General features: G+C 44.0%; 1 protein-coding gene across 4 annotated transcripts; it reads left to right on the top strand.

Annotated features, from left to right (window-relative positions):
* The first annotated feature begins 869 nt into the window (after positions 1-869).
* NRIP3 (nuclear receptor interacting protein 3) lies at positions 870-22,162 on the top strand. 4 transcript variants are annotated; one of them, XM_059708833.1, is made up of 8 exons: positions 870-897; positions 1,738-1,898; positions 14,971-15,132; positions 15,654-15,736; positions 17,608-17,747; positions 18,413-18,465; positions 18,778-18,872; positions 19,169-22,162. In XM_059708833.1, the coding sequence occupies exons 1-8, from the start codon at positions 885-887 to the stop codon at positions 19,182-19,184; spliced, it is 723 nt and encodes a 240-aa protein (XP_059564816.1). In that variant the 5' UTR covers positions 870-884; the 3' UTR covers positions 19,185-22,162. The 4 variants fall into 4 exon arrangements, with proteins under 4 accessions (XP_059564816.1, XP_059564819.1, XP_059564817.1 ...); XM_059708836.1 differs by lacking the exon at positions 19,169-22,162 and adding an exon at positions 17,909-17,942; XM_059708834.1 differs by lacking the exon at positions 870-897 and adding an exon at positions 1,152-1,332.
* The last annotated feature ends 2,794 nt before the right edge of the window (positions 22,163-24,956 follow it).

Genomic DNA, 24,956 nt, shown 5'->3' with positions numbered 1-24,956 from the left:
AGATTCAATCAGACAACCAATAACAGCTTCCCTCCACCACCATCACCAAAAAAGCATGAAATGTCCAGAGAGATGCATAGTATATGATTAGGGAGAATTCACCCTCTCTGGAAGGTTAGAGAACACTTTCCTAAATAAATGGTAATGGAGCTGAGGTCTGGGAGGAACAATAATGAAGCCGAGGGCGGTCTGTTTACTGAGCAGAGTAGGAGGGACATTCCTTGCAGAGGGAACAGGATATTCAAAAGTGGACTATTTGGCAAAAGGGAGAGCGACGACTCCTCGAAGGAACTGGAAGAAGGCTCCTGAGGCTGAAGTGCAGCTGGAGAAGCAGGTGGGGGCAGACCAGGCCGGAATGTGGGTCTTTATCTTAAGAGGAACAGGAAGCCTTTTGGGGTCATCTAAGCAGGGAGGTGAGATGATCACAGTTGTAGTTTGAAAAGATTACCCTGGCAGTGGAAAGCAAGGAATTGGAAGGTGACCAAGGCACGAAATTCAGGAGACCAGTCAAGAGGTCTCAGGTTTAAAAAAAAGGGTCTCAGGTATTTGGCTGCAAAATGGGGATAATGATCATACTACCACATAAGCTGTTGCCAAGATTCAGTGAGCTACTACATTTTAAATATTTATTTCAATACCTGGCACATGGTAAAACACTCAGTAAATGTCGTTATTGTCACTTTTATTGTCAGTTTCTACAGCGAGCGGATCTTTCTGCTTCAAGGCTGCTCCAGTGAGATGGGTTGGGGGAGGGCAGTGGCTGTTCGCAGTGTGGAAATGTAGTTTGCATGAAGTCAGGATGCCCGAAGGCCGCATTAGATGGCCTGCGAGATGATTCACGAACAACAACAACAAACAAAAGGGTTCCAATTGCTCCTGGAAACATGCTGGAGGGAGGTAAGCCCTAGCGCTGGCCGAGCAAACGTGCTTTTCTGCCAGGTGTTCCAGAGAGCAGGTGGAGGGCTCGCGCTAGCGTGCAGTCGCGCGGAGGCTGGGACCCTCGCCTCTCCTCACCCCAGGCTCCCGCCCCGCCCTGCTTCCCCGGCAGAGGGTGCCAGCAGGAGGGAGGGTCCCCGCAAGGCCAGCTCCAACCGGCCTGCAGGGGCTGCCCCCTCCCCAGTCACGTGGCTTGGTGGGTGGGGACCGACCTGAAGTTAGAGAAATCCTTCTGGGTGCGCCGCGCGCGCGTCCTCCCGGGCCCGGGCTGTGGGTGCGGGGCTTCGGGAGGAGGCGCGGGGTGGCAACTGGCGAAGCCGAGCAGCGGCGCGGACGGCGGGACGCGGGGCATGGCCCAGCTGTCCGTGATCCCGGGCTCGGCCACTGCGTGGACGGGTAAGCGAGAGCTCGGGGGCAGCAGCGGCTGGGTGTGGGGCGCTGCTCCAGCCTGGGGCCCGCACCCCATCCCGGTCCAGGGGATGCGGGCACCCACAACCAGAGGGCGGGGTGGACCCTTGGCGCTTCGGGTCAGTCCCGCCAGCGCCGCTCCTCGCCCGCTCTTCCCCGGAGCTGGGCTGGCACCGGGATGCTCCGCAGACGTCGAGGCCGGGAGCCCGCGCCGGCGGGGGGCGCTGTGCCGGCCCCGCCCCCGCGCGCGCACTGGCTGCTCCCCGTGACGTCACGCTCGGCTATAAAGCGCGCGGCGCGGGGCTCGCGGCTCGCGGCGCCGGCGGAGCTCGAGGACCGGGTGGCGGGGGGCCCGGAGCGGCGCCCGCGGAGCCTCAGCGATGTTTTACTCAGGGCTCCTGACCGAGGGCGGCCGCAAGGAGACGGACCTGCGGGAGGCGGCGTCGCTGCGGCAGCAGCGCCGGATGAAGCAGGCGGTGCAGTTCATGCACAAGGACTCGGCCGACCTCCTGCCCCTGGACGGCCTCAAGAAGCTGGGCTCGTCCAAGGACACGGTGAGCCCCCCGCGCGGCGGCCGCCACCTGCGCGCCCTGGGGTCCCCGGGCCCGCCCATCGCTGCTTTCACTGAGTCACCGCCCGGCCCGCCGCTGCCCTCTGACTCGCTGCTGTTTGGATTCCTCTCCATCCATCCCCCGCTCCGGGTCTCTCAGGGTCCCGTTCCCCCCACCCCACCCCCGGCTCTGCCTGCTCCCCGCGGGTCTGCTCGAGTAGAAAAGACCCTGCCCTGCCTTCTGGCCCCCGGTGGCCTTCCTGTCGCATTATTCGCGGGACGGGTGTGGATCGCGCGGGGCTTGAGCCTGCAGCCAGGGCAGCCCTGTGGGTGCGTGGCCTGTCTACGAGCCAGACAGAGGGGACTCCTCGTGGGCGTGGGGAGGGGACGGAGTGGGAAGGGGGTTTCTTGGCAGTCACCATACCAGGAGACTTTTGTGGACTCCATCTTACCCCTATGCAAAATCTTCTCCGTTTGATTTTGATCTTACCTACCTTTGACCTTGCATCCCGAAAGGTGACAGGAAAAGGAGGATGGAACAAACATAAAGGTTTCCTGAACCACAGACATCTCTTCATCATAATCATCTCTCCTCCTCCTCTCCTCCTCACCCCCGCCCCCCGCCCCCCAACAAATACATGGGAATGGGGCTGCTACGTCTCAGTGACCAGCTAATGTGTGGGGCTGGGGTTGGGGCTGGGGCTGAGGGTGGGACTGGAGTTGGGACTGGGGCTGGGGCTGGGGCTGGGGCTGGGGCTGGGGCTGGGGCTCAGGCTGGGGCTGGGGCTGGGGCTGGGGCTTGGGCTGGGGCTGGGGCTGGGGCTCAGGCTGGGGCTGGGGCTGGGGCTGGGGCTGGGACTGGGGCTGGGGTTGGGGCTGTGGCTCAGGCTGGGGCTGGGGCTGGGGCTGGGGCTGGGGCTGGGGCTGGGGCTGGGGCTGAGGGTGGGACTGGGGCTGGGGTTGGGGCTGGGGCTGGGGCTGGGGCTGGGGCTGAGGGTGGGACTGGGGTTGGGGCTGGGGCTGGGGCTGGCCCTGGCCCTGGCCCTGGCCGCAGGCTTTTTCTAGCAGGCTTGTTCTTCTCATTAAGGAGAACCCCCAGGAATGGAGGTCTGGGTTCAAAGACCATGCTGCCCTCTAGCTATAGAAAGGGGGTGGGTGATTAAGGGTTACTAGTTTAAAGAATTGTAATTAATTCTCGTTCTTCAGTCACTGTAGTGGGGCTGGGCCAAATGTATGTTTAGCTTTGTAATTATATCCAGAGTTTTCTTGTAGTTTACTTGTTTCCTTAAATTTCATGACCATTGTAATCATCTGGGCAATAATTTATGGAGCATTGATTAAATGTCTTTTAAATGAAATAGGTACTCTATAATTTTTCCAGTATTTTTGAGCTTTTGGGATGTTTAATTTGGGAGGGGGGGGGCGGGGGAGGGCATGTCAGCCTGGTTCACTGAAATTGTCATTTCCAGCCAAGAATGACTATTGAGGGCAGAGCTCCTGAATCTATCTTTTTAAACAACCCTAATGACAGATACCAATATCAGATTTGTCCTCCCTCCCATTGTGATTGAGTCATTTTTAGTTATTTACATGCAGGGATGCCTACCCAGTTATCTTGCTCTGTTTTTTTCAAAGGCATTTTTCCTGCACGAGTCACAGGATTGTCAATCTGATTCATGCTCACTCAGAGTGGTGACTGAAATGTATTCCTAGAAAAAATGATAACTCTTTCTTCTCTTCTTTCACTATAAAGAAGTCTAGATTTATTTAGCAAATCAGGTCCAGGTCTTCTTACCTCCCGGCCAAAATCATCCTAGCTCCTGGAAGCCGCAGGATCCAACAAAGAAGGAAGTATTAGGAAAAGAAGGAAAACGTGGAATATTTTTCTTCCCTTCAGCCTGGATTTAAGATATGATTGACGTTTGGTTGTCTTGAGCTGTCAAGGAGTTTCCTATCCCTGAGAAACCACCTCCCCATCCTTCTGCCAGCATTCCTTCTACTGTTTCATCCTGTGTAGGAAGAATTCCATCTGTCTTTCCGACTCCAGTCTGTCTCAATTGAACCACACAGAAGCTGATAGCATAGAACACAGTCAGTAGGCAGGAAGAAGGAAGCATCCTCAAAAAGCAGGTTACTGCCAGGGAGGTAACACATAGCCGTTTACTGTGAGACTCTGAACCATGGTTCACACTTCCTGCCCCCTCTCCCACCGCCCCCCTCCCCATTGCCATGGAATTCATATTCCTCTCTCACTGTTCTCACACCTTTAATGTGCAAATGATCGCACTGAAGAGCTAGAACAGATCACAGCCAGGCCAACTGTGGTAGGGTTAGGAGAACTGTGAGTACTGGGGTGAGGTGGCATGCTTAATCTCTCCTGGAACTGATTTTGCGGCCTCAATAGGATCTTAGAGTAACCTTAGAAGTACTTTTTCACTGCATTCTATGGCTGTCTCTGGTAGTATAGACCAGTGTTGATCGTTTTCTCACATTGAGGTGAAATTTTGAGGATGCCAAAATTGATTAAATAGGCATATGGTACAAACTCAAGAGGAGGACAAGAATAGGGAGGGGATGCACCAGAGAGAGAGGTAGGGAGGGAAACAGATTAGTTTGAATTGACTCTGGGGTAGGTGCCAGTGAGAAGAGTGTTTTTTCTCCTACTAGTGACCTATATTAGAATGACATTGCTGGGTTTTCTGAATTATCTACCGTTTGTGAAGCTGTTTCTGAATTTTTGCTACTTGGTACTAGCCTGCCACCTTTGTGGATTGGCAAAGAGCACCCACTGGCCATCAAGTGTGGTCTTGTTCTCTTGGCCCAGGACGTGCCTTTGCCCTATTCCTATTGTGTGTAGTTGGCTGATACAAAGTCTGCTATGCAAATTAATTGCATCATTAACTTATTTCTTATGTCTGGATCTTTTATTTTGTTTGTCCTTTCATCTTGTGCTGTTTTTTTTCTGTATTAGATTAAGAGCCAACATCAGAGATATGAGTAATATTTTATTTGATTTATTATTTTTTTCAGAGTTGATGAAATTGGAGAAAAAACAAAAAACCTCCACTCTTAGAGTTTCTTTTGTTTTAGCTACCAGGCTCATAAATGATCTCCTCATTGAGATAAGGACTTTTTAATTTTTTAAAACCAGTCCTGTCATAAGATAATGTGCAGTCTTTTCAATATTATAATATTATTGACCATCAGTCCATCCTTTAGTTGTCCAGCAAGAGTTTTGTGTTCCTGTCTGTGATTGATTCTGCTTGTAGCCAAATGTTTTAGCAGAAGTCACTAGAATTAGAAATGAAGGCCAGGGGAAGGATGGTAGACCACAGCAAAGCCAACAGACCATGAAGCGACTAGCTCTGTATCCTGAGTATCTGATCTACCTGATCAGAATCTCTGTCAGAGCAGCCATGGGTGGTACCCTATAGTTTAATCATTCATAATGCCACAAAACATCCATAATCCTGCAGGTTTTTGGACCAAAGAACTTTGGTACCTTGGAAAAGGAATATGAAATTCCAGTATCATGGCAGGATCTGATACAAACTGAAGATTTTCAGAGCCAAGATTGCATCCTAATTACAGCAAACATTGTTTGAACACTTGCTATGGTCAGAACACTTGCTAGCTTCTAGACCACAAAGAAGAAAATAACAAAATTTCTCTCTACAGGGAGTTTAACCATTAGGAATAAGGACAGAACAGATTAATTTATTCTGTTCAATATTTATTAAACATGTATTACATTTTAGGCAATAACATAGGCATTGAAGATAAAATAGTGAACCAAAACAGAGTTCCTGCCCTTATGGAACATACATTCTTGAGGGGGAAGAAGTCAGGAAAATAACAACAAGTAAAAGTGGACCCAGTGGGCCTGGTACCTCACCATTTTGTGTATATGGGAGACTTTTAGTTTGATGAAGAAAAAGGAGTGTGCATTTTCTGCTTTGGGGTAAGGAAGATTAGCACATGTTTTTTAGATAAAGTACGTTAACTGAATTATTCAAATTTCCTTTTTAATTTATGTCTGCATATTTCATATGTTGAATTCTGATAAAATGTATTAAAAATCTCTTACCTATAAAAACAAACAAACAAGAATTGCTAGGTCCTAGCCAGTTGGGCTCAGTGGATAGAGCATTGGCCTGTGGACTGAAGGGGTCCGTTTCAATTCCGGTCAAGGGTTCATACCTCGGTTGCAGGCTCCTCCCCCATCTGAGCCCTGGTAAGGGCACATGCAGGAGGCAACCAATTGATGTGTTTCCTTCACATCTATGTTTCTGTCTTTCCCTCTCTCTTCCACTCTCTCTAGAATCAAAGGAAACATATCCTCCGATGAGGATTTAAAAAAAAAGAAGAAGAAGAAGAATTGATAGATGCTATGGAGAAAATAAACCAGGGTAAGGAGAATAGGGAGTACAGTGAGTGGCCAGGGTAGGGTAGAGTGGAACCTTGCTACTTTATATAGGGTGATTAGGGAAGGCCTCTCTGATAAGATTGCATTTTAGGAGATACTGAAAGAAATTAGCAAATTATCTTGGGGAAGAATGTTCTAGGCAGGAGAAACAGCAATGCAAAGGCCTGAATTATCAGTGTGCTTGATGTAATTGAAGAATTTGAGAAGGTCATTCTGAGCAGAGCAAAGTGAGCAATGGGGAGGGTGATAGGAGACAACATCAGAGAGGTAGTGGAGGCCAGAGTACGTATAGGTCATTTTCCAGATATTTGGCTTTTAATTCAATATGGTAAACCAGTATAAGACTTTGGGCAGAGGGGTGACATGACATGACTTCTTTTATAAAAATATTACTCAGATTACTGTGTGGATTAGGCTGTAGAGGGGTAAGAGTAGAAGCCAGGAGACTGATAAGTGAAAGATGAAGGTGGCTCACAGCAGTGTGATGGCAGTGAAGGGGACCAAAAAAAGATCCGATTCTGGATATATTTTGAAGGCAGAACTGACAAGTTTACTTGATGGATTGGATTAAGGGTCTGAAAGAAAGAGTAGTCAAGAATGACCTCAAGGTTTTTGATCTAGCAATTGGAAGAATAAAATTGTCATTACTGAAATGGGTGAGACTAGGAGGAGCAGGTTAGGGATAGGGAAAAAGAATCAGGAATTTGATTTTTTAACAAGTTAAGTTTGGGATTTCTATTAGTTATTCAAGTATAATTGTGGCGTAGACAGTTCACAAGAAGAGAAGGAACATCACCTGGAAACCTGTGCTGGTTGCCACGATGTTACAGTCACTAAGAGCCAGAGGAGGTCAGTGGAAGAAGGGATGAGTATGGCCTGGGGTGACAATTTTAATCAGACCAGCATCTGATTATAGCATCATCATTCCCTGGTGAGTAAATTGACTGTGAGATGGTATGGAGAGGAGGCTGTCTCCAGAGTGTGCCCTATATATAGAATCTCAGAGTAAGAACTTACTTACAGGTTATCTAGTCCAATTCCCTGCCTATATGTGAATCCTTTCTAACAAAAATACAGTCTGCTATGGCAGCTGAGAAACGACCATCTCAGACCAGTCCACAAGCAGGGAACAATGAGGAATCAGGCTGTTCTCTTTGAAATAATGTGTCTGTTGGAGCACAAGGCAAAGGCGAAGAGAACACAGAAGGCCTGGGGCAATGTGACAGCCTGCCTTATGTGGGTGCCCATGTGTCTTTGAGCAACTGCAAAGCCAGGGCCAGCCTGTCTATATTCCCATGGGGTAGAATGGGTCATATGTTGTATATTTAGCTTGTAAACAAAGAAGAGAAGGCATAGATATTAGTGCCCTTTTAGATTTCCAAGGTCAGATAGAGACATGTATTTTGGGCTTGAAGTGAGAGTCAATCAGGAGTCCATGTTTACCTATAAACTGTATATGAGAAAAATAATGTGATTTCATGCTCTTTTAGGGAAAAATAGTGAGTGGTAAGCAGCTTCAATTTTAGGCTGAGCAAGAATTTAATGTATATACACTTACTAACATTTGAGTGCTTCATATTATGTCATTTAATCCTCACAAAAGTACAAGGTACTTACTAACTTGAACTCAGCTCTGTCTGACTCCAAAGCATATATTTTTAACTACAACTCTAAGTCAGGTGTTGACAACCTTTTTCTGTAAAGGACCAGATAGTGACTTTTTTTTTCTCTTTGCTTTACAGGCTGAACAGTCTCTGTCTCAACTGCTCAACTTTGCTATTGTTGTGCAAAAGCAGCCACAGACAGTTTATGAGTAGGATTGGTTGTATTCCAATAAACCTTTATTTATAGAAATGGGCAGCAGACTGGATTTGGTTTGTGGACTGTATTTGCTGACCCCTGTCTCTACCTGGTTGTAATTATGGTTCTATTGCTAGCTAGAAACTGAGTAAGTGCTACATAAAAGGCAGATATCTGTCATCCTCCCTATTTTTCAGTCTGGTCCATTCTGTAAACCACAAAATCCCATTAGTTTGTTTCTGTGCGGGTTTGGTGCAGCATAGGTAAAGGAATTGAGAAAGTAGTCTTAGAAGTTCTTGCTCAATTCATGATTGTGTGGCATCCTGCAGTTTAATCTATTTTCTTTCACCTCACTTTCCTTCCTATTCTACAACCTGATTAGAAGAGCTTTAAGCAGACTGTGTGCCAGATTGAGGAACCTCAACTATTTGCACCCAGAAAACAGCACTGCCCACAGAGCACCATTTCCTTCAGAAGCTCCAAATGGTGATGGAGGCAGCACATTTGAGCTTTCCTGGTTAGAATTTAGATGTCTAAACCCTGGTTAGGATTTAGCAGCTACGTTTCAGGAACAGTGGAGAATCAGGAACTGCTTAGGTTAGTAGTTGCCTTATTTAGTTAAAGCATAAAAGAAGGATTCATGTCAGGAGGATGACTTGAGAATTATGTCCAAAAGGCCATCAGAGTCCCTGCAACACCTGCTAGCTAATGCTAGTGTGTATCTTGAAGGAAATCAGGAATGTAGATGACAGCCCTTGGGAAGCCAGTATTTCAACAAGCATTAAAATAAACCACTTAAGCAAACTTACAAAGCAACAATCAAGGAGTGGAAACTCAAGTAGAACAAACTATGTAACAATGTGCAAGAACTAAAGGGACTCTGAAAGAAAGAACTAGATGATGTTAATCAAGAAAGGCTTTTTGAAGAAGTCAAGGATAGAGATTTATTTCTTCATTACTATGTCAAGAGTTGGGGATATGGCTGTGATCAAGGAAATCAAGATCCCTGCCCTTGTGGAATTAACACTCTAGTTGGGGGAATGAAATAGTAAACAAGCAAATAAACATCTTTTTGATTTATTGATTTTTATCATTATCTATTGATTTTCTGTCCTTTTATATTTATATTATGTTAAATAACTGTTTTGGGGTTAAATCAGCATTTACTGCTTACATTATCATGATTATGTTCATACTAGAGGCCTGGTGCACAAAATTTTGTGCAGTGGGTGGCGGGGGTTCCCTCAGCCTGGCCTGCGCACTCTCCCAGTCCAGGACCCCTCAAGGGGTGGCCGCCTACTGGCTTAGGCCAGGGAGCAGGCCTAAGCCAGCAGGTGGACATCCCCCTTGCAGTCTGGGACCCCTCGCTCCTTACCACCACTGTGCTTGCCAGCTGTGAGCCCGGCTTCCCACTGAGTGACACTCCTCTTGTGGGAGCATGCTGACCACCAGGGGGCAGCTCCTGCATTGCGCGTCTGCCCCCTGGTGGTCAGTGCACGTCATAGCAACTGGTCATTTCACTGTTCAGTTGATTTGCATATTAGGGTTTTATTATATAGGATTATTCACATTTGAATCAAATAATCCTATCTAATAAAAGGCTAATATGCCAATTGTCGCCTTGACTGGGAGTTCAAGTGGGTGTTCAACCAGGGGGCGGGGCCAGCCAGCCAACTGCTGCGGCCCCTCCCCTGATTGACCCCATGGGGCGGGCTGGCCAGACCCCACCCATGCACGAATTCGTGCACTGGCTTCTAGTGTGTTATAATTGTTTCCTTTTTCATATACATATTAGTTTTTTTTCAAGATTACTAATTCCCTAGTCATTTACTTACTTCATTTTCTTTTTTAAAAAACATAGTTCTTTTTTAAAAAATTAGTTTTATTGATTTTTAGAGAGAAAGGAAGGCAGAGGGAGAGAGAGATAGAAACATCAATGATGAGAGAGAATCATTGATTGGGTGCCTCCTGCACACCCCCAACTGGGGATTGAGCCCATAACCTAGGCATGTGCCCTTGACCAAAATCGAAACCAGGTCCTTTCAGTCCGTAGGCCAAACCAGGCTCACCACTGAGTCAAACCAGCCAGGCCAATTTACTTAATTTTCTATGTAAAATTTAAATCTACTTCAGATGCCTTAAAACTGAAGGTGATCTAGCAGGCCCTTTTAAAAAAAAATTTTCTTGGAGACATTCTTCCTGGAGCTCTCTATCTTCCTATTTCATTTTAGACTGGTTGCTCTCAAGACCTGTTATACAATCTGTATCCTCAACTTTTCCTTCAACACCATTCTCAGAATTTCCTTTGCCTGTCTTCTCTATTGGATCTTTTATTTCTTGAATCCTATGCTTTCTTTCCTTATTCGTTGGTTTCCCTCACTTTGGTGGAGCATATCCTTCAGTAGCTTCTTGAGAACGTATGGGAACTACCTGCTGAATCTTTATTGATAGTTTGACTAGGTTTAGAAATTATGTACTGCCAGGTTTTTCATTGTCTTTTAGTTTCCATTATTACCATTGAGCAGTCCTACGCCAATGGATGGTTCCTAATTCTTTGTATTTGTATCATCCTTTTCTCTTTGGAAGCTTTTAGAAACTTGGTCATCTATGATATTCTAGAAACTCATAGTGATGTGAAATCTTAGTGTGGATCTTTTTCTTTCATTATGCCAGGCTCATTGTGGGCCCTTTCAGTCTTTGAACTTATATCCCTCAGTTCTGGCTTAGTATGCTACGCCATCTTCACTTGTAGTTGTTTTATAAATCTGACAGTGCATAATTTCTAGCCTAGCCAAACTATCTACCAAACAGAGTCTTTTTATTTACTCTTAATAAAGAATAAACTTTTGGTGTTCTTCCCAGTTGTCTGGGCCAAGTGGGAGTCTTATGCAGACTTTACCCTAATCTGTTTCCAACCTTAATTGTACCCTCCAACTGTAGAGGTTCTAATACCTCTAACTCCACAGCCTTTCCAGTATTTTAGTTTGAGGAGGAAAAATGCTTTTACAGCTAGACCCCAAAATAATATAATAGCTGAAACATAATAGTTTATTTTTTCTTAAGTAGCAGTACTAGTGGAAAAGTCAGTAAGACGGCCCTCCTTTATAGTCATTTAGAGACCCATGCTGACAGTGACTCTTTTGTCTTCAACATGTGATCTCCAAGAAGGTTACCGTAGAGGTCATCTCCATTCCAGCCAGTCAGAAGAGGAAAAGAATATGGAGGAGTGTGCACAGATTTTTATGGGCCAGGTCTAGAAGTGGTGCATGTCACTTACACCCACATTCTGTTTGCTAGAACTCAGTCATATGCGCATGCCCAACTACAGGGAAGGCTGGGAAGCATAAGCTAGGTATCTGCCCAGCAAGACGAAAAGATGGGTTTTGATGAGCATCTGGCAGTCTTAACATTCTAGCCTTCTGTGAAGTAGAATGGTATGACACACTTAGCTTTCTCTAGTCTAGTTCACATACCACTTTTCTGTCTACTTTCCAGATTCCAAAATTTTGTCAGAATCTCTCTCTTTATCATTTTATTTACTGTTCTTTTTGTTATTCTAGTTTTAGGCCTTTCTTATTCCTAAACTATCAATCATTTTAGTAACATTTCGGTTCAGAGCAGAAGTAAATATGTAGTTATACTGTCATTGAAAACATGTAGGCATAATAAAAATGACCACAGAAACACATCTTGGAGGTTTATACGGGTTTATTCACTGTGAATTTTCAACTCTCGAATTATACTATGAATACTTTTAGTTATGAAAATGAATGAATAGAATTATATATACTGACAGAAAAATACCTTTCATATGTTAAACAAAAACAGAACATTTTAGAACAGTGTTATAGTATGACCTTATTTCTGTATGTGCTTGTAACTGTATTAGATTTTTGAAAAGAATAGACTTCTGCCTGGCTGGTGTGATTCAGTGGTTGAGCATCTACCTATGAACCAGGAGGTCATGGTTCAATTTCCGGTCTGGGCACATGCCTGGGTTGCGGGCTTGATCCCTAGTGTAGGATGTGCAGGAGATAGCCGATCAATGATTCTCTCTCATCATTGATGTTTCTACCTCTCTCTCCCTCTCCATTCCTCTCTGAAATCAATAAAAAAATTTAATAATAGATTGCTAAATTTAATGGTTGTTATTTATAGGGAGTGGAACTGGAAGGGTGTTGAGAAGTTGGGGAGCCTTTCCCTTTTAATTTTATGTACTTCAGTGATGTATGAATATTTTACATGGAGCATGTATTGTGTTTGAACCTTCTTTGGTTACTAAAGAAAGGGACAAATAAAGGAATAGTCACCCCTCAGTATCCATGGTAGATTGGTTCCAGCCACCACCACCACCACCCCCACCCCCACCCCCGCCAATACTAAAGTTCACGGATTTAGTCCCTTAAATAAAATGGGGTAGCATATGTATACAGGCTACAGCTGGGTATGCCTACATATCTCTTGATTCATTCAAGGTTTGCTCTTTGGAACTTCCTGAGGTGTTTTTCCCCTGATTATTTTCAGTCCACAGTTGGTTGAATCGGTGGATTCAAAGCCTGTGGGTATGGAGGACTGACTATAGTCAGCAGGGCTAAATGCCCTAGAGCAGTCAAGTAAAATGAAGGCTGAAAATATCAGATTTGGAAATTAGGAAGTCATTATTGGTGCTATGAATTCAAAAGTAACTCATTGAAGAAATTATAGGTATCAGGAACTAGATATAGTGATTTCAGCTTTCCTTTAAAAAGACCTCTCACAACAAGGGTGTGATTAGAGGGGGGTATAGAGTTGAGGAGGCAGGATCTGAGGTTTTCTCCCCAATACATGAGAACTTTGAGTATGTTTTATAGCCTGTGGAGGAAGGGTCCAGTAGGAAGGGAGGAAAATTCAAAAGAGAGATGACTTCAAGGAAAGTAATTTTAGAACTTTCTTCATTTACCTTATCTATCCAGTGGTGATTAGACTCCTCTGCAAGATTAAGAGTAACCAGATAAAAAGAAGGAGACATATGTAATACTCTTTGTAATGCTTTAAGCAATAAAAAAAAAAAATTTTTTTTTAAAGAGTAACCAGATAGCCCTGGCCAAGTGTTGCTCAGTGGTTGGAACATCAGGGCAAGTGCGGGAGGCAACCAATCGATGTGTCTCTCTCATATCATTTCCTCTCCCTCTCCCTCTCCCTCTCCCTTTTCCTGCCTACCTCCCTTCCACTCTCTCTAAAATTCAATGGAAAACAAATCCTCGGGTAAGGATTAATAACAACAAAAAAGAGTAACCAGATAAAGTGGTCAGCAAAACGATGTAGAAGAAAAGCCCCAAACTTTCTGAGTTGGACTTGACAGAAACAAACACCCTGCTGTAGTATGACTTAAGTTAGGAATCCAGGCTTATTAATGAGAGAAATAAGAATGAAGAATTTCTGTTTCTTTTGAGGAGCAAAGCATTCTCCCAATGGCACATCAGGAAACCTGACAGAGTTAGCACTTCCTCTGGCTCCTTATCAAGTTAAGAAGCTCATTTTCTTTAAAGTGTCCCTTTCTCTCCTTTTCTCAAGAATACTAATTTAGAATCTGCTTTGCCAAGAATCAGTGTATTTCGGGAATATGTTTCTTCACCTCAGCAGGGTTACAGTGAGTCATGGCTCTGACTCCATTCTTCCTCAGAAATCTGTAAGGTGGTGGAAAATGAAGACCTTCTCCTGTTCTTCCCCCTTCCCTGGGAAAAGTTCTAGGCTCTGGGCTTCTAAGAATGACTCTCTTCCCCCTAGAACTGGAGTGCTACCTGGTATGGTTTACATAGGAGCTTATGGTTAGAAGCTAAACTTTGAGGGATTTCGAATGTTAATGTAAACTGGGAATAAGATGCTTTGTGTAGAAGTTTCTCAGGTCAAACAACTTCTTATCAAGAGGTAGCTTATACTTTCTAGAGGCCACTGTGGGTAGAAGCAGTAGAGAATGGATATATCTGCCCTGGGAACTCTCCTAAGCTCAATCAAAGAGCAGATTTGAAATCACAATCCTCACTCTGCTTTCTAACATTCGGTATCCTGACACAGATACAAGGTCAAGTTAAGTCCCCCGCTTCTTGGTCAGTCTCTGCCCCTTGTATACTCACACTTTTTGGCCCATTGAAGAGACGGGCATGGATGACAAGCATATGGCAGGAGCTGTCTTTTACTCCTGGAGATTCAGGGGATGTCAGTAAGGATGATTCCTGTGGGTTCTGCCACGTTCCAAAGTGTGTCTCCTGAGAGGTTTGCTCAGCAGGTCTGAATTCCTGTCTTCCCACCCCATCCACCCATGGGTGACTCACTCAGCCCTCAGGCCACTAAGGCATATGTATACATCTGGGTCCAAAAGATAAGACTGAAAGGGAGTGAGACTTGAAATAGAAATAGGCAGAGCTTCTGAATCCAGTGCTCAGTGGGTTTCTTCGGCCTGTAGAAATAAGCTGCCCCTCTGTCAGTCCCCTGGAAGATACACCTACTCCACATAGACTAAGGCCACTCCTCTCTTGAAATGCCCTTGTAAGGGGCGGGAAGGCAGTAGGCCCAGGAAGTCCAAATCACAAGGGTCCTTCAGTTCTCTTTAGCCTCAGAATATTCATTGGCCCCATCCCCATCTTTCAGTGTCCACCTGGCTCTTTCATTCAGAGTGGCCTACTTGCAAATTGGTTTATAGTACCTGCTCTGACCGTACCAATGAAGTCCCTACTTGAAGGAAGACTACCTAAGACGCAGAGGTAGAGCTCAGTTATGTGAGGCTCCTGCATTATGTCAGCAGCACCTGGGGGACAGTTCGGGGAGGGGAAATGACCTGTCATTAAGAAGCCTCTGCTTTCTATTCCTCAAGCAACCGCATAACATTCTGCAGAGGCGCCTCATGGAAACCAACCTGTCTAAGCTCCGAAGCAGTCGTGTCCCATGGACCTCCAAGACCAACAAACTCAATCAGGCTAAGTCTGAGGGACTGAAGAAGTCTGAGGATGATGACATGATTTTGGTTTCTTGCCAGGTAATGTTCTGAGAACAGCTTTTCCAGGGTTTGCTGGCGAGTAGGATTTGGGCTCGTTATAATCAGAAATGGGTCTCTCACCTCCAAATTGTAGAGTATGGGTCATATCATGGGATTCATAAATGAGTTTTAAGGAGGGCACTCCATGCAAGACAGAAAGTGTGTGCAGTATTTTGTATGTGTGTGCATCTTTATGGGAAAAAGGACCAAAACACTCATCAGATTTGCAAAGGGCTATGTCACTCACACACACACACACACACACACACACACACACACACACACACGTTACTTGATATATAGAATGAAAAACCCAAAGTCCTTTGGGATCTTCTGTCATCTCTAGACTGAGCAGGAAAAAGAGCCCCTCAAAGGAGACTTAGCAGTGGGTAAAGATGGGACACTACAAACCCATAATTGTGAGGATTCTCCCCAAACCTGCCTTTCACACGACATCTGCGGCTTGCTCTCTGGGTCTCCCTTCCCTTGCTCCTACTGAACAGTATGTTTCCTCTCCACAGTGCGCTGGAAAGGACGTGAAAGCCCTGATTGACACAGGCTGTCAATATAATCTCATCTCTTCAGCCTGTGTGTATAGACTGGGGTAAGTAGCTACTTGTACTGGGTGGAATTCAGATGCTAGTCACTCTGCCTGAGTCTATTTTGAGGTTAGAGATGGTGAGGGTCTCCACAGAGGCTCCAAGAGAAGTGTGCAGAGCTCAGATATCAGCTGGAACCAGTCCTTAGTAGCGGGACAGAGTGAGGGATCTCAGAGAATTCATTGAGCCAGGCAGGCCTCAGACTTTCCATTAACTCCCACCTATTAAGTCTTGAGAAAGACATGCGAGCTCTGGAGAGAATGTGAGATTCTTGGTTCATTGTGTGCCATATCCTGTTGTTAATTTGTGACCTGCCCAGACAACAGATTAGGCCTGATGAGTAAAAGCAGGGAATGTGGTTGGATTTAGCTTAACTCAGGGTCCTTCTGAAGGTGACACTGCCTGTCCCAAAAAGCATCAAACTGAACTTAGACTCGGACTGCTATTGCTGCCAGGCCTGAACCATCATCGGGGTAATTTAACCAATAGTCTCTTAGTGCTTTTTCTCTCTGTGAAAAATATAATATGAGATCTTACTGCTGAGCTTGCTGGGTATTGGGTGTGAGGGGCAGACACCTCTCAGAATTGAATGTCTTCAGTTCTCTGACAGATATATTCTTCTTCCTTTTCACTCCATCTGTACTTTCATTTCTTCTTCCTTCTCTTTCCTCCAAAGTACCTGATGGGCCCAAAATTAGGAGGATCAACCCAACATTCTTCTCCACTTCTGTATCCCTAAGTACAATAAGTCATCTCTTAGCCCAAATCTCTACATTGAAACAATCACTAGAGTAGATATAATGGCCCATTTTAAACTACTTTCAAGATGTCCATCTTCTTAGGTAGGGCTTGCACAAAACTTGATTTGTGTAATCAGTGACCTCTGCTACATGACCTGTTTCATCTTGTTTCTACTCTGTCCTCAGCCCTCACCATCATGTGACTCTCTGAAGCAGCCTCTATGGGTTTTATACATACTGGGTAGTGGGGGGAGTTCAGGACACAAGTGCTCTCGTGGGAAGAATCCTGAGCTTTTTAATGTGGTGAAGAGATGAGACATAGTGCACCATGATGGTTCCAGAAAGACTAATCATGTCCTTGTGCATAATTAGGTAGCAGACTGCCATGATTCCAGACGAATTAATAACCATCTGTAAAACTGCACTTATTTTTCTTTTGGATGGGTTATAACACCAAAGGATAGGAAATGGAGTAAAGCAAAAGTACTGGCACAGAAAGCCCATAATTAAGTATTTATCCACCAACCCATAATAGCTCGGGTGCTAGCTGTTCCAATCACATTACATAACTGTGAAACCTTCGTGCTGTTTTTTTCCTTCTTCCTCTGTACAGACAAGTTAAATTAATTGGGATTTTCTCCATTATATTTCTTGCTGATATCAATATCAATGCACTTACTGACATTAAACTTAGAGCCCAAGACTAACTGATGAGGGTAGACTGACATGAAAAAGACATACAGAAAATTAGACATTGAACAGAGTATCTTCTAAAAGTAGAATTGACTTGCCCTCTCTGGGATCTGTTATCCACAGATGGGTAAAAGGACATGTTAGCTAAACTTGCACACAGGTGGCAATGTTAGGATGCAGAATAGATTCTCTGAGTGAGTCAACTCTTACTTCTATCAATGCACACAGTGGCGTATCTCTTTGAGAACAGGAAATGAGTCTTTAGTTTTCTTTATATCCCCTGGCATGTTTAGGACAAAGTGCTGAAAAAAGAAGCATAGGCTGGCTAGCACTTTCTTGGTAAATTAGTTCCAGGAAATCCTTGGAAAATTCTGACTATGGGTGAAAAGGTAGACATTGCCAGATTCCGTCAGAAACCTCTGGTATCTTCTCCTCTGGTGCAGACTCAAGGAGCATGTCAAATCTCACAAGCATGAAGGAGAGAAGCTGTCTCTACCCCGGCACCTGAAAGTAGTGGGGCAGATTGAGCACCTAGTGATCACACTGGGCTCCCTTTGCCTGGACTGCCCAGCAGCGGTGGTTGGTGAGTAGAATTGGGGACCTGATCTATGGACCCTAATGTAAATCCTCTCCCTACTTCTAAACCCACATGAGATCTCATGCCTGCAAATATTGACTTCTTCAAAATCCCAGGTTTTCACTTTTCTGTACTATAGACCTTGTCCCAGTTTTTGCCTTCCATAGTACCAGTTGGACCCTGGGCTACATTCAAGGCAAGGTGAGAATTACTCTTAAAAAAAGAGGAGGCAAGACACAAACATTTTTTGTGCCAGTGAAAAGGGTCCTTCAGAGATTTCCATGAGCTAGTTTGAGGTAGAGGGCAAGATCCTCTTACTCCTTTGCCATAAATCCGTTGATAACTTCCCACCATCTCATTCTTTCTGTCATGTACTCTATTCTAGACTACTTATAAGTTCCTGGTTTTTATTTAAAGTTAAAAGTACCTGAGTTTGACTCTTGGTTAAAAAGACCTGAGTTTGAATATTAGTTCTATCACCTTTTAACTATAATAATCTGGGAAAATTAAGTAGATGAACAACAGATATTTATTAGATGGATGCAACAGATGTTTATTGGATGGATGGATAGATGGATGGTTGGTTGGTTGGATGGATAGAACCTAATGGTGATAAGGCTGACTTCTAAACCAGTATGGAAATGGTTGAATTTTAATTATTTTTTGATTAGAAGACAATGAGAAGAACTTATCCCTTGGTCTCCAGACTCTCCGATCTTTGAAGGTAGGATTGATTCTACTTTCCCTTTGACACTTTCTTTCTGAGGCAGGGGTCATTTTTTTTTTTCAGAGAGGAAGGGAAAGAGAGAGAGAAACATCAATGATGAGAGCAAATCATGGATCAGCTACCTCCTGCATGCCCTCCACTGGGGATTGAGCCTACAACCCAGGCATGTGCCCTGACTGGGAATCAAACCATGACCTCCTGGTTCATAGGTTGATGCTCAACCACTGAGCCATGCCGGCCAGGCAGGAGTCATCATATATGGATACCTCCAAAGTGAGATCATTGACAGTGACTCTCCTTTGTTTTCAGTGCATCATAAACTTGGATAAGCACCAGCTGATCATGGGGAAAACAGACAAAGAAGAAATCCCTTTTGTGGAGACAGTTTCTTTGAATGAAGACAAGTGAGTGTCCAAATGGGTCAGATCAAGTCAAATCCATTTGCCATTAACCAGAAGATTTCCCATACAGGATACTGGGTTGTGTCCTGTCTTTGACCTTCAGTCATACCACAGATACATCCCTCCCCAACCCCAGGTTTCACCATCTTACACAACTCTCTAGCTCACATTTCAGAATGAGCAGTGATGATATTGCACGGAGTGGTGGGGAAAATTAGTAGCTTTTAAACTAAACTTGTACTTGCCTTCCTAACTTCCTTGAATTTGGTATCATTTCTTCTGTTTCTTTCTCATTTCAGTACTTCAGAAGCATAACTGCAGCCTGCAGCATACGCATACACACACCAGGTTGACAGATGGAGGAAACTGGGTTTGAACCAAATGCAGTAGCAACTTGCTGTGGACCAAGTCCTTTTCTCTAATAGAAGCTCCAGGGCTCCTTCCCACCCAGACCTCTCTAGACTTTAGCCTGTGCTTAGAGATCTTGTCTGATTATAGCCATTGTTTTTTACTCCTTTGATCACTTGATTTCTAGACCTTTTTGACACTGCCGGGTCTCACTTGTGGCCTATTTTTATGCTTCTTACAGGAATTTGCTTTAATTTGTCAAGTATAGGAGCTGCCAGGTCCTGTTTCTGTATAAGTACACTTGCTTCTTTTCCTATAGCTAAAACGTATAATAAACAGGAACCTGACCTTTATCTCCTTTCAGCTGTTTCAGAGAGGTGCAGGATGCCTATGTCTCAGAATTAATATTCTAACTCATTCATTGGTTTCTCAAGTATGGATAGATCTGAAATCTAAAAGAGCCCAGAGACATAATCTGAAGTTCCAGAGAGGCAAGTGAATTGCCTAAGCTCATATACTGAGTCAGTGGCAGAAGGGACCTAGAACTGAGACCTGATTAAGCCAAGGCTATGTTCATTCTCCCTTACTGCTTCATTTGTATTCAAGCCTTGAGAGGAAGATGAAGAAATGAGGGTTTGTAAAAAAGGTAGGGGAGGGGAAGAGTATGCTTTGGGGATGGATGCAAGGAGGATCTGGGTGGATCTCCTTCCTGTGTGCTAAGCCCACTAAAAGTCCCCTGACCCAAATGGACACTTTTAGGCCCTTATCTTAGCGCCTAAAAGCTGAGGGTACAAAGATCAATGAGATGGTCTTTCATGTGGAACTTTTTGGAGGGGAGGAGGAGAAGGAACCACAGACAGAAGAACATTAATTACTCTCTGGGATGGAATTGAAGGCTTCAGTAAATAATCTGGGCATCTTTGTTAGACATTAATATTCCCAAGATCCAATCCCTAACTCTGTATAGACTCTGGATCTTTGTCGGCCATGGACTCAAGTAGCTGAGAATGGGAGTGGGTAAAGAAGACCCAGAGCAGGTCCAGAATGGAAGGGAGTACCAGGTAGAGTCAGTTGGTGGGAAGGCCTGCATAGGGAATCTTTCTGAGATGGTCAGGATGAAACTTCAGGCAGGGTGTTGAGGGTTGGGAACTCTTCGGCTCTGTCTGGTATGAGGAAAGAGGCGGGGGCGGGGGGGGGGGGGCGCGAGAAGGGGGAGCTGGCAGTATTAAGAACAATTTTTCTGACTGCCCAATATTTCCTGACCCCTCTCAAAGAGTTGAAGATCACAGGGACTTCTCAAAACTCTTTGTTGGGGGTGTCATCTTGGGCACACAGATACCTATAGTGGAATTTCCTCTTCAGTTTGGTCATGGAAGTACCTGGAGAAGTCAGAAAAATAGCCAGCTGTATCTCTTCAGGAGAATCCCAGTTCTACCCTTGATTCATAGCATTAGTTCCCAGAGTACTTAATGGATCCCACTTTGAACTTTGCCAGGTCTCACCAACAATCTCATTTAGTGTTCAACTGCTGTCCCTACCAAACAATCTTTGGAACTCTGAATGTTTTTAGCTTTACAGAAACTCCCTAAAGACTAGAAAGTTGGTGACCTCCACTTGAACAGCTGCAGCCAGTTATCATGGGGTCATCCTCAGGCCCCCTTCTTATCAGCCCCCTATGGAGGAAGTGAGATGAAAAACCAAGTGTAGCCATAGTAGAGGAGGTCACATTCGAAGCTCAGGAGGGGTGATTTCAAGTTACCAGCCTTCAATGCCCCCTCCAGTCCTACCCCATTGTCTTACCTAGGGGGCCTTGTGCCTTTCCATTGAAGTCTCTCTACTCTCCCCCCCTACCTACCATAGCAGCACTTTGGCCTGCTTCTGACCCTAGAACTGAGTTGAAATGCTTCACCCCTCCTTCCCTAGTTGAAAATTCCACTCTGAGCATTGACTCTTGGCCACAAGTGAGGCATGTTGGAAGTTCCTTGGCCTCCTTTACCTTATATGGATTCCCTGTGGACCAGTAGACCAGGAATTCTCAGGGAAAGATGCGACTGATTCTGGCTCTTTGAGTCCAGGATTCTGTGACATCAGGGGGATGATCAGACAATCTTTAGTGATCTTTTTGGCCTCTGAGAATCAGTCAGTGGTTTTCTAATTTTGAAATATAAATAGTTGGGTTAGTTTAAGCGTAGGGTATCATAATCTCAATGCAGTCAAATCATTTGAATTTACTAACCAAATAATTGCGCTTTAAAACTCAGGCTTGATAGCGGTAACTTAAAATATCTAATGACAATTATGAGGAATCTTGAGCTTCATTAATTGTTAAGTGCTGCCAAGTTGATTACTCTGGTAGCCCATATCTCCTTGATATTCATTAGGGAGCACTGGGTTTACTTTTGGGGGGCTGGTAAGGTAGGCAGGTAAGGTCAGTTCTTCCCAGAATCCTAGAATATTCTCTCTGGTGGCTCTGATTGAGGGTGTTGGAAGAGTCTACCTAGGTCACAGTTCTGAAGACAGGCAGTAGCGAGAAGTAACCCTGTAGAACTGGTACCCCTCGCCTTCCTAATTAGGTGTCCATCTCAAATACAGAAAGTTTAGAAAATATTGTTTTTGTCATTTGGTATTTCTATGCCTGACTTACTTGTGGAATAAATGTTTTCTGACTTTTCTATTTCCTTGCCCTGCACAGATCTCACCTGGTAAGATTTTCTATCCCTTAGCTCAGTGTCTATAGAATGGATTGCTTGGTATGTCAGCTATCCTCACTCTGTGTGATAGAAATATCTTTCCAGGTTGGGGACATGGAGGAGACGAACTGGATTCCTCCCTCCTTCTGTTTGCAGGCCTCTGCATTAGCACTTTATCTGCTCAGTGTTTCTGGCTGTGTTGGGTTTATTTGTGAAATTGACGTAATTAACAATAAAGTGAAATCTTCCCCTCTGTGTGCTTGTCTGATAAAATGTCTGTCTGTCGGGGCCCTGGAAGGTGGGGGAGCCTGGGAACAGCCTAATTGCATGGGTGTTTTTCTCATAGGGTCTTCTGAACACTAGGCTTTGTTGCTCTCATTTCCTCTATTGCTACTGCCCCTTCAGCTCTCCCTCTTACTGCCTGTATGCCCTTGGGCAAATTAGTGGACCTCTCTGAGCTTGGTTTTGTAATCTATAAAACAAGTGATAATAATACTAACTTTACAGAATCAAATGAGATAATCCCTGTAAAGTGGTTGGCATATGGTGTTCCCTCACAGCTTTAATTCCTTCACAATCTTTTATGGTGGCTCAGCAGCATGAGAACACTTCCTTCTAGAAAATGAAATACAATCAAACCTCGTTTCTCGAAAGTCTCCCATCTCACCCAAGTTGTTCACAGAAAAAAATGTCTCGGTTTTCAAACTGACAACGCTTTCAAGCTGATACCTCAGCATGACAAAAAGCTGCTCTCAGGCAACAAACTAAAGAGAGAATGCTTTTGTTGCTGGTGAAATCAAAGATTAGCACAATTTTAAAACATAGAGGCCATCAAGAGTGCTGATGTTGCTAAAGCGTGAAAGAAACAATAATCACAGGCAGTTGAAGAGGCTGAAAAGCTGTTGTTGATTTGGATAAACAAAAAGCAGTGAGCCAGTGACAGCCATTTTGGAGGCTGTGATACATGAACGAGCAGGGAGGCTGCATGCCGACCTGAAGGACACCCCTGGACCGAATGCTAAAAGTGATTCGTTTCAGGCTAGTAGAGGGTGGGTCAGTAAATGTAAGAAAAGAAGTGATTATTTATAGATTAAACAGTACACGAGGTATATAAGAAAGGTTAAAACAGGGAATCATTTGGGGGTCTGGAACGGATTAAATCAATTTACATTATTTCTAGAGGAAAAACTAATTCAATTTTTGAACAAATCGCTTCTCGAACAGCCTTCTGGAAGGAATTAAGTTTGAGAACTGAGATTCCACTGTATTTGTTTAGTTCAAACAAATTGAAGTGGTTTGGGAAGAGGAAGGGTTTAATGAACCTTAATATTAGCTAAAGCCATGTCTAAGTGACATGCCAAATAAATGCACTTTACAGATGATAAAACTTACCTTAAAGTGTTAATATTTTAAATATTTAAACAGTATGGTTAAATAGTTAACAATAATTATTTTTAAATATATTTTTATTGATTTTTTTTCAGAGAGGAAGAGAGAGGGAGAGATAGAAACATCAATGATGAGAGAGAACCATTGATTGGCTGCCTCTTGCACATCCTACACTGGGGATCAAGCCGGCCACTAGGGCATGTGCCCTGACCAGGAATTGAACCATGACCTCCTGGTTCATAAGTTGATGCTCAATCACTGAGCCACACCAGCTGGGCAACAAGAAATATCCTTTAACTATGTCAGTAGTTATTACAGTCTAGAATTACGGTTCTATTGCTACTCAGATGATACTATCATTCTGCCTCAAAAGGTTTTGTCTTATTTTTGTCCATTTATTCTAAAGATTAAAAATGTAAAAAGACTTACCCAACCTAACTCTTAAGCAATGAGGGACAGAATCAATATAATATGATGAAATCAACAAAATTAAGCTTTAATGAGGTTAAAATATATTCTGACTTTCATTCTTTAAATTTATTGCATTTGCACAGTGGAGGAGAACCTGGATTAAGAAAAATTCATGTGTTAGTGTTTTCAGTTGATTATATATTCTATATGTAGAAGTATTAAGGACTGTGTGTGGAGATGTCATTTATAAGACAGGCACAGGTGTATAATATGTGAAGCATCCAGAAAAGGATAATGGCAACATGATTATTGTCTTCAGAGCTGCCATGTGGAAAGCGTTTGGCACGAGAAGGCAAGCATTTCCAGTAGGTGGAGGTTGTAGAGAGGCATATCCTGACTCCATTGGAGGGAAGCATCTGCTATAAAACAGGGACTACACTAACCCTCACAAAGAAGGTAGAATTTTTCAGTTTTGCAGAAGGAAAAGCAAAGGCTCAGAGGAGTATAAAGATACAAGTATTTAGCACAATTAAATGGACTGTCTTCTGAATTCTCTTTCACTGAAAGTGCAAGGTGGAATGATCATTTTCTAGCAATATTATGAGAGATTTCAGTGTTGGATAAGGAGAACTACAAAGTCATTTCTAATGCCAAAATTGTTTGATTCTAGGACATCTTTGTTGAATGGCATTGCAAATCAAATGTAGTTTCTTTTTAAAAAATATATATTTTTATTGATTTCAGAGAGGAAGGGAGAGAGAGAGAAAGAAACATCAATGATGAGAGAGAATCATTGATCAGCTGCCTCCTGCACACCCCTCACTGGGGATCCAGCCCGCAACACGGGCACATGCCCCTGAACGGAATCAAACCCAGGACCCTTCAGTCCGCAGGCCAATGCTCTCTCCACTGAGCCAAACCAGCTAAGGCTCAAATGAGGTTTCTTATTGACTCATGGCCATCACTACAAACATAGATTCATTAACTTGGACTGAAATTATGAACTCTACCCAGCTTTGAAGGGTTGTAGGCTACTGTTCTTAAGAAATCAGAAAGCTGAGATAAACTAGTCTGTGTTTATAGCTTGGACTCCTCTGTCAGCTACTGCTTCTTCCTTCCATTATCAGTGCATCCTCAACTGTAATATGCTACTGTCTTATTTTATGCTCACTTATCTGGCTGATGACTTACTGGTAGCTGTTTCTCACATGGTGTCAAGTATATGGGCATTGTGACAACTGTTTACTCA

This window comes from Myotis daubentonii, chromosome 9 (assembly GCF_963259705.1).
Source record: "Myotis daubentonii chromosome 9, mMyoDau2.1, whole genome shotgun sequence".
Lineage (NCBI taxonomy): Eukaryota > Metazoa > Chordata > Mammalia > Chiroptera > Vespertilionidae > Myotis > Myotis daubentonii.
The sequence above is the reverse complement of the archived record's forward strand: the minus strand, read 5'-3'. Positions and strand labels throughout refer to the sequence as shown.